At 39.6% G+C, this 10121-nt stretch overlaps 1 protein-coding gene across 8 annotated transcripts in view; it reads right to left on the bottom strand.

Annotated features, from left to right (window-relative positions):
- Positions 1-3427: 3427 nt before the first annotated feature.
- Positions 3428-10121, bottom strand: part of Calcoco2 (calcium binding and coiled-coil domain 2) — a 34271-nt gene continuing 27577 nt past the window's right edge. For 7 of the 8 annotated variants that reach the window (XM_078042181.1, XM_078042182.1, XM_078042186.1 and 4 more), the window contains 3 exons: positions 9847-9982; positions 7921-7949; positions 3428-7028 (listed from right to left, as the gene is read on the bottom strand). In XM_078042181.1, coding sequence (XP_077898307.1) covers positions 6852-7028; positions 7921-7949; positions 9847-9982 — 342 coding nt within the window. In that variant the 3' untranslated portion in view covers positions 3428-6851. The remainder of the gene's footprint in view (positions 7029-7920; positions 7950-9846; positions 9983-10121) is intronic. The other variant, XM_078042184.1, reaches the window with a different exon arrangement.

Genomic DNA, 10121 nt, shown 5'->3' with positions numbered 1-10121 from the left:
GTTCTTGCTAAAGCTAGTCTCATACTTGCCATCTTTCTTCCTCAGGTTTCCAAGTAGCTGGGTTTACAGGCATGCACCACCACACTCAGGATCTTGAAGAAAAGCACTAATCCTGGATTACCCACATGATTATTACAGTCAGTGACAAGTGTCCTTTTAAGAGAGACCCAAGTAGGTATCTTTAGTTGTAGCTCAGTGGCAGAGTGCTTGCCTGCCATGTGTGAGGCACTGGGTTCGATCCTCAGCACCATATAAAAATAAAGGTATTAAAAAAAACCACAAAACAATTTTTTAAAAGAGACACACACAAAAAGAAGAAAGCACACACCAAGAGGAGGTGGTGACATTCTGACCACAGAAGTAAATTTTGTAGTGATGTCACAAATTAGGGAATACCAAAGCCACCAAAAGAACAGGTTGTCCTGAATAGGAAGCCTTTCTTTCACTGTCCCCCACTAGGAATACCATACTCTGATCTCACAGTCACAACTCCCTCATCTCAATATGCTCTTTGAAGCAGTTTGAAGAGCATGCTTTTTTTTAAGATTTTTTTTTAAAGATGGACATAATATCTTTATTTATTTTACTTATTTATATGTGGTGCTAAGGATTGCACCCAATGTCTCACATGTGAGGCAAGTGCTCTACTGCTGAGCTATAACCCCAGTCCCTGAATAGCATATTTTTAAATTAAATTTTTAAAATTTCAATTTTGAGATAATAGTAGATTCACATGAAATTGAAAAAAATAGTATACAGATCTCATGTACCCTTTACAGTTTTCCCCAATGGTAACATCTTCAAAAACTTGCCTATGATATCAAAACCAAGAGGTCAACATGGATACAATTAATAACTCTTACTCAGATTTCTCCAGTTTTACTTGTTCTTATTCATGTGTTTAGTTCTGTGCAATTTAATCACACACATAGGTTTGTGTAATGCGGATACAGAACAGTGCCACTTCCACAAGGATCCCTTGCACAGGCCTCCTATATCCTCTCTTCTTGGCTCATACTTACTGTTGGAAATAAAAAGTAAATGCTTACTTTATTTCTAGAGTCCTGAAATTTTAAAAGTATTACATAAATGGAATATGTGGTATACAATTCTTAATGCTTGTTAAAGCATAATTCTCTGGAAATTTCAACCAAGCTCTAGCATGTATCAATAGTTCCTTTTTTTTTTTTTTTTTCCTGGTACTGGGGATTGAATCCAGGGCACTTAACCACAAAGCTACATCCCGGCCTCTTTTTGATACAGGGTCTCCCTAAATTGCTTAGGGCCTCACTAAGTTGCTGAGTCTGGCTTTGAGCTCCTGATTCTCCTGCTTCAGCCTCCCAAGTCACTGGAATTACAGATGTGCACCACCATGCCTGGCTCGGTTTCTTTTTATTGCCGAGTAGTATTCCATCCTGTACCTTTTTACACTGTTCTCAATTTTCTTGACCTAAGAGGGGGCCAGTGTATACCTTCTGGCCACAGCTGACTGAATCACTGAGCATTGGTCCACTCTAGTTGGGCCAATGAGTCCCTTCCTCAGGGAATCTGGAATTGGATTGAGAGATTTTCATTCTTTCAAAATCTGGCAGTTTGGATAACAGATAGGGTTAACTTAAAAATCCAGAAACTGGCAGCAATCATTTTACTTTATGTGGTCCAGGAGAAAGAGAAAGTTGGCCTACAGTAAAACAAAAGGAATCAAGAGGCCAAGAGGCAGGATGAGAGATGAAAAGGTGTGTTACCTAGTGCTCCAGCCCCCTAAAGCTGGGAATCTTGCAGGCTGGGATTCTGTACATTCCTCTATATCACCACCACCATCCTCCCCCAATCTGTCCCTTGTTCACCTGAGCTTCTTAGATATGACTCACTTAGACAAAGAGTCTCATTTAGGACAGAAATGGAGTATTTAAAATATTCTAGCTGTTAAAAGTCCTTTGTATTCTGGGTCTGCTTCCTTTTTTCCCTCTCCCTTTGCAGAGACCATCAGAGTATTCTTACCCTGTCTGCCACCTCTGTCCCTGCACTTCTTCCAAAGCATACTTCTATAAGAAGGTATTATTAACTTAGGGTTAACCTATATAAAATTGAGGTCCCACAGCCCTTGTGTCCCCAGTTGGAGAATGACTTCCCTTATTTTTAGATTCTTAAATTACTTCAATGGTGGTTATCTCCTTTTCCCATTAGATTAGGAGACCCCTGAAACCTCAGATTCCCTCAGCAGTTTCAGAGTTCCCCAAGGGCAGAAAGAATGTCTTCATTAATCTTATAGATCTCTCAAGGGAAGAACTTTTTTTTTTTTTTAAATCCTGGTCTGATACTAGCTCTGCACACTGTGGTGCTCAATAAATGTTGATTGACTGAGTAAACAATAAACTTAGCCCCATGTATTGTCATATTCTGTCTTTCCACAGGGAGAAAATAATAACATTAGGCAGAGCAGGCTGGATCTCTTAATGTGATTACCTGGGATTTGTGAGCTGATGATTCCTTCCCCTAACTTTATTGGGTACATCCATCTCCACAGAATAGATATTCCTAAACAGAAACCACTAATGCTGCTGGCCAAATGGTAGGCTATCACTGATTGCCCTGGTCCTGTTAATCTTGATTCCACTGCAATTGAAACTGCAGCCTGCTGCCAGCCCAAAATAGGGGAGAACCAAGATGGTTGTGGCAGTGGTTATCTTGAACTAAGAGTAATAAGCCCAAGTTCAACAGTGTTGCTGTGCATGTATAACCTTAGGTTTTTTTTCAGGGGGGTACCAGGGATTGAACTCAGAACACTCAACCACTGAGCCACATTCCCCAGCCCTATTTTGTATTTTATTTAGAGATAGGGTCTCACTGAATTGTTTAGTGCCTAGATTTTGATGAGGCTGGCTTTGAACTCACAATCCTCTTGCCTCAGGCTTCTGAGCTGCTGGGATTACAGGCGCATGCCAGCTCTTAGTAAATTATTATTTATTTTAAAAAAATTCTTTAGGGCTGGGGATGTGGCTCAAGTGGTAGCGCGCTCGCCTGGCATGCGTGCGGCCCGGGTTCGATCCTCAGCACCACATAACAACAAAGATGTTGAGTCCGCCGAGAACTAAAAAATAAATATTAAAAATTCTCAAAAAAAAAAATTCTTTAGTTGTTGATAGACCTTATAGGGATCGAACCCAGGGCTTCATGCATGCTAGGCAGACACTCTACCACAGAGCCATATCCCCAGCCCAGTAAGTTATTTTTTAAACTTTAGAAATATAACAACTTGATGGGCTGGAGATGTTGCCAGTGGTAAAGTACTTGCCTGGCATGCATGAGGCTCTGGGTTTGACCCCCACCACTCCACACACACACAAACACCAACAACTTGAGATATAACCCACATAAAATACATTTAAAATGTACAATTCAATGTTTTTTGGTACACTCAGAGATGTAAATTTTACATTTTCTTTATTCCCAAAGAAAACTCCATACCCATTAGTAGTAATCACTCCCCATATTTCCCCCTAACCCCAAGATACCATTAATCTATTTTGTTTCTATAGATTTGCCTATTCTGGACATTTCATATAAATTATACAATATGAAATCTTACATGACTGGCATTTTTTGCTTAGCTTGTTTTCAAGTTTCATTCATGTTGTAGTGTATATCTGTATTTCATTTCTTTTTATTGCTAAAGAATATTTCATTGTTTAAATACACCATATTCTATTCATCATTTTATCTACCAATGGATATTTGAGTTTGTCTTTTGGTACTGGGAACTAAACCTAGGGGTGCTCTACCACTGAAGTACATCCTGGGCCTTTTTGAGATAGGGTCTTACTAAACTGCTGAGGGCCTTGCTAGGTTCACCTTCAAGTTGTTATCCTCTTGCCTCAGCCTCTGCTGTCATTGGGATTGTAGGTAAGCACCACCACGCCTGGCTTGTTTCAAATTTTGGCAAATTATTTCTCCATATTTCAATTTATTTATCAATAAAAGTGAAAATTAATAGCTGCACGGCTAGGAAGATTATGAGAGGTACACAGGGAATATATGAAATACATTGTCAACTATAAATTTTATGAATGTAAAGACATGTGAATAGTTATAAAATCAGCTGAGGAGGGCATGGGGGTCAGCATAACTTTCCTGAGTTTATGGGATATTATTGGTTTACTCAGGGCAACTAGGTGAGTATCTCTTTGGGTTTCATCTCCAATAGGGTCCACTTTGCTATTTTCCTAGGAAATGAGCTGCACCTCTTTGCCCTGACCTATTCATCTATATTTGTGGTAGGAGACCAGGTTAGATAATGCTTAGCTTAGTGTAACTCACTGCCATGGCAAAAAATCATTCAAATCATATTTGAAATGTGACATTGTGGCAGTCACATTTCATCCCAGTTTTTAGCAAGACCAGAGAAAAGGGGTTAAATGCTATAGGTGTTCTTTAGGCCTAGGTCTACTAAATATGTTGCCAACTCTTTCTGATGTAGGCTAGCTTTCTTTTACCACTCTTTCACACTCACATGTGCCAGGGTGACTTTCCATTGTTCATCAAGTAAGTATGATGAGGGAATGCAAAAATATAATAGACTGGGGAACAATGAATTTGGAAGGAAAACCTGTTGCCATAATAACTAGAAAGATTTTTTTTAATCAAGTTTGGGTATAAATACTATTTGCTCCCATACCCTCTTGCTGTTTTTGCAGGTATTCCACAACTATAAAACGTGGGGGGAAGGGAGGACAGCAGAGGAAAGCAGGAAGGCCGGGATGGGCAGTGGATTATGTAAGAATCATTGTTTCCTTTACCACTAGTAGCTGCCTGGAGCATAATTTCCCTTCACAGCCTTAGTAAGAGCAGCTGGGGATAATGAACAGTGGTTAAAGATGCTTTGTTTTACACCCAGCAAAAAGGACCATTATCACCTCAACCGTTTTTTTTCACCAAGCCTGTAGAAGGGCTCCTGCTGCTATTGATAATCATGGTAACCCTCGGGGTAGCAGGGGCAAAGGGTGGGTAATTCACCAGAAAATGATAATTCACTGATTTGGATTATGTGCACCACTGCTCCTCTCCATTCATGTGCTTAATTAAGAGCTGACTAGTACAAAATAAATGAAACTGCAATTCTTCACAGAAACTATCTGGGGAGCATCAGAAATTTTGCATGGAAGAAGGGTATGCTCCAGTAAAACTCCTTAATTTCCATCTCCCCATTATATTTTTATTGTGGACCTGGGGCTGGGTTCATATCACATCTGATTCTTAAGGAGACAAAAGGCTTATGAGTGCAATAGACTTCTTGCTGAAATGATGATACAAGGGAAGTGGCATAGCTTCACTTCCATTTTATCAAGGAGAAATAAAAGCAAGTAGCTGTGATTAGGACAATAGTTTGTCTAGGGCACAACTCCAATCATATCAGAAAAACCCCAGTAGGAATGCAGAGGTAGAGTTGGCTCAACCTTATGCATTACATCATGTTTCACATCATTCAAAAGTTTTTGTAAAAGTCTCTTTAGTGACCAGCTGGTTGACTGCCTGGGAGTCATTTCCATTTGTTCAGTTCCCGAGGGGAGAGAAAATGGAATTGCTTTCTTATAGTTCAATTAGGCAAATCTGGATGGAAGGCATTGAGCTTAGTCCACAAAGGGTGCCAGAATCCACAATGCTTTTCAAAAAACACATGGAAAGTTACAGCAAAAAGGCAGAGCCCCAGATTTCTCAAACTGATGCTTATCACATCCCTTCCCACCTCAACATAACTGCCAGGACCCTCTCACTGAACAGTTAAAACAGGTGAAGAGAAATCATTTGTGGGGTTTTCCATTATCCTTTTGTTTAACTCAAAAACTTAAAAATAAGACTGTAAACTAAAGGTTTATTTTAAATTACCTAAATCCCTGAAAGAAATTTATCTTTAGTATTGAGGAGATTAACAATAGTAGTCTCATTATGTTGACATTCATATTCAAACTCAACTGTTCAGAAAGTTGTAAACCTACAGTTTCTAACAACTCCTAACTAAAGAAAGACAATAATAAAGCAGGTATGGTGGCGCATGCCTGTAATTCCAGTGACTCAGGAGAATGAGGCAGAAGAATTCAAGTTCAAGGCCAGCCTGGGCAACTCAGCAAGAAACTGTTTCAAAATAAAAAGGGCTGGGGGCTTAGCTCAGTGGTAGAGCACCCCTGCATTCAATTCCAGTACCTAAAAGAAAGAGAAAAAAAGGGCAACAAGAAAAGTTATGTGACAGGAAGATTAAAGAGCAGGAATGTCAATCAGTTATATAGATAGAAGTCTTTCTGAGACTGAAGTAGTATTTCCTGTCCATGTTTCAGGAACAAAATGTTTCTTTTGGGAGTTAAAAAATCTCTAGCATTCAATTGGACATCTGAATTTTGGGCTAGTTTAATGCAATCAGTTGGAGAAAGAGGCCTGAGGAGGAAGCCCTCAGAGTTAGAACTAAAGACTGAGTACAAATACACTCGAGGCCTAACCTTGAATGGCAATGGGAAAACTTGGAAGACAATCACTTACTATCAACTCAGGCAGATCAACTCAGGCAGGTCAACTCTATCCTGGCGCCCTTGTACTGAGGTCCCAAAGAAGAATGGGCACATAAGTGAGAGGCTGATACAGCTAGAGCTATGTGATTTAGGTAGTCACTCACAAGAATGGAGGCAGAAGCTCTTAACATCATCTTGTAGATAATGGACATGGCTCCACCTTTACAGGCAGTAGAGCTAAGTAAATCCCTAATGATTTCAGGTTAGGAAGGATCTTGACTCATTTAACTCATAGTAGAAGCTGTATGTTCTACTCTAAACTATGTACAGCATAGCTCCAAAAGGATTGGATGCTTAAAGAGAGTGGCAGAACACATGATCTTCAAAGATCTGCTTCTCTCTTGCTGGGAAGGTCTTGTCACAAATTGGACAATTCAAACAAGGGGTCTGCATTTGCTGCTGCTCCAAGGTGTGATCACAGATTTCATCAGCAAAGTCTGATTTGCAGGTGAAGCATTTCTTGATGGAGAGCTGGGAGGAAGTACAAAGAGGTTAGCAAAAATGTTGGGTTCTGTGTGGCAGAGACAGTTCCATCTTGTTTTCCATGTATCCTCAGTGCCTTGCATAATGATTAGTAAATGATAGGGGCTCAAGAAATAGTGAATTCGTGAACAGATTCAAATTTGGAGTTACTCCCTGGGGCTTTCTCTAATCCTAGAATTTAAAAGACCTAATACAGAGCTGGGGCTGGGGCTCAGTGGTAGAGCGCTCGCCTAGCATGTGTGAAGGTGAGGCTCTGGGTTCAATCTTTAGCATCACATAAAAAGATAAAGTAAAATAAAGGTATTGTGTTCATCTACAACGGAAGGAAGGAAGGAAGGAAGGAAGGGAGGGAGGGAGGGAGGGAGGAAGGAAGGGAGGGAGGGAGGGAGGGACATAGCTCCAGACAAGAAGCTGCTAAGTTCACATTTTCCTAGTCACACTATCAAATTTAACTCACAGGAAGAGATCATGAACAGAATACTGATGGATGAAATGTGCTTTCTTTTCCCTGCCTCCACAGGCTGCCTTAGAACATACTGATCCTACTGACCTTTGGAGTTTGACCTCTGGAATTATCAAAATGAACCACTCTCCCAGTGGTTCTTCCATGAATTGGAGCAGGAAGGGACATTTTTTTTTCTTTCTTTTTTTTTTTTTTTGAGAGAGAGAGAAGTTTTTAAAAAATATTTAGCTTTTTTTAGTTTTTGGCAGACACAACATCTTTTGTTTGTATGTGGTGCCTGAGAATTGAACCTGGGCTGCACGCATGCCAGGTGAGTGCGCCACCGCTTGAGCCACATCCCCAGCCCAGGAAGGGACATTTTCTTAAGGATCTGATATGGACATTTCATGTATGCACATGGTCATCTCAAATACTTACCAGGCTAGGGGCAGAACTTTCTTGAATACCTGAGGAGAATAAAAAAATTTCCTTCAATAAAATAAAAATCATCCCTTGATTCTCAGCTGTGTCCTACTAGTCATTTTCTGTAAAAACCCTGTTTCTTTTCTCCTCACTGCCTCTGATTCTTTCTTTCTCATATATACCATTTACTTCTGAAAGAGGGGATCTATATGAGGAAAAATAATAAAATAATGGCATTTTCAATAACTATTTTTAATAATATGTTCATAAGTTATGTTTATGACTCTGTTATATAACTTATGTTATATAATCAGAAAAACACAAAAATGACAGAGAAAAATGACATCTTTTTTTTTTTTGGTATTGGGGATTCACTCTTCTTTCCTCTATTTGCTAATGTGATCATCTATAGAGCACACAAGAAACTAATTTCATAGGCTATTATCACCTCTTATAGGCAAGTATTCATTAAAAACTTGTTGTGGCAAGATGGAACCATCAATCTCTGTTTTGTCAGAATCCTGATTTCTACCTCAGCCAATAGAATGATGCCCCATCTTTATTCTGTGCTTGACAGCAACACCCACTTGAATTCTCCTGCTTTACCTAGACACTTTTCATTGAGATTCAAGGCACTGAGCAGAGAATCCAGGGCCTCAAATCCAACATAACCAAAACCTTTAACCTCTCTGGATTGCTGGGTTCATGGAGTAAACAAACTGCATGGATATTTAATCCTCTAAGGATTCCTTTAAGGGGCAGGACATAGTAGTGCACACTTATAATCCGAGCAACTCAGCAGGCTAAGGTGGGAGGAGCTCAAGTTCCAGGCCAGTCTTCGCAACTTAGTGAAACCCTGTCTCAGAATTAAAAATAAAAAGTGTTGGGGATATAGCTCAGTGGTATATAACACTTGAGGGTTCAATCCCCAGCACTGAAAAAACAAAAAGATTCCTTGATGGAATCTTCTATCACATCATAGTGTTAGGTGGTGATTTAGAAAGACAGCTCTAGTAGATACTGGATTCCCAAGCAGCCAATAGAACAATGGGAAGGACAGAGCACTGAACTTAAGGGGCCTTATACACATCATCATCACTACTATGCCAACCAGTGGAAACATCTCTTGCCAAGCCATCTGTCTCATTAGCCCAGCTGACTGACTGGTTTGGAGATACAGGTGCTTCCTTTACTAGTCCCCTCATCCCCAGCCATAAAGTCTACTAGGGAAATAGTCTTTCATTTCTTTTTTATTCTTTTTTGCTGAGGTTGCCATATTGGGGGAAGGAGAGATAATGCAAAGATGCTTAAAAATATCTTCAAACAAAAAATAAAGATTTTTTGCAAAGATTCGGTTGTGACTCTTAAGATAACATTACTGCTTTAAACTGTACAACAAAGTCTTGCATTGCTTTTGGAAACAAAGAAGAAAAGCTCCCTGTTTGGCAGGAGTATGTTACCCTAAGTTCTTGAATAACTACTGTTTTTCACTCCTATTTCCTGTCCTACCATTCAGGAGTCTCAGTGGAGCATACTCCTGCTTCCCTTGGTTGGAACATCAGTGAGCTGTCATAACTGCCAGTTTCTGGGCAGCATAACCTGCTTTTCCAAACCTTAATTAGCATCCTCTACTTTGTATGTGTATATCTTCTACACAAAGACATTTCTCTGATTTATACATTTGGAATATAGCCTCGGGACTCAATTTGTGTCTGCTGCCTCTAGGCGAATGATCTGATTTGCGTCTTCTCAATTCAGATTTATTTCTCAATTAACACTTCTTGTCTGGTAATCTTTCTATTGGGTCCTCAGTTTCTGCCCAGCAAGTCTTAACAATGAGATTGGTCTTAATTAGCATCTCAGGCAAAAAAAAAAAAAAAAAAAATTAGTGATGGGGATGCAGGCAAGGATTTTCCAGTTAGAATGGCAAAACTGTCTTACCAGAATATGGGTTTCCATAGACAAGACCTGGATTTTGTCCAGCACCTCCTTGATCTGAAGTAGGCACTTGACATGGCAAAGAGTCAAAATCCAGACCCATGTAACTCAGCAATCTGCTGTTCTCTTTCTTTAAGAGCTAATGATAGAGGATTTAAAACATATTGAAAGACAACAACAAAGAATGGTTAGCAGGAACCAGCTAGGATACATCCATTAAAGTAGTTCTCAATTAATAATGTGGAATTATGAAGCCAAATAACTAATACTCCAAAATT

Source organism: Ictidomys tridecemlineatus, chromosome 3 (assembly GCF_052094955.1).
Source record: "Ictidomys tridecemlineatus isolate mIctTri1 chromosome 3, mIctTri1.hap1, whole genome shotgun sequence".
Taxonomy (NCBI): Eukaryota; Metazoa; Chordata; class Mammalia; order Rodentia; family Sciuridae; genus Ictidomys; species Ictidomys tridecemlineatus.
The sequence above is the reverse complement of the archived record's forward strand: the minus strand, read 5'-3'. Positions and strand labels throughout refer to the sequence as shown.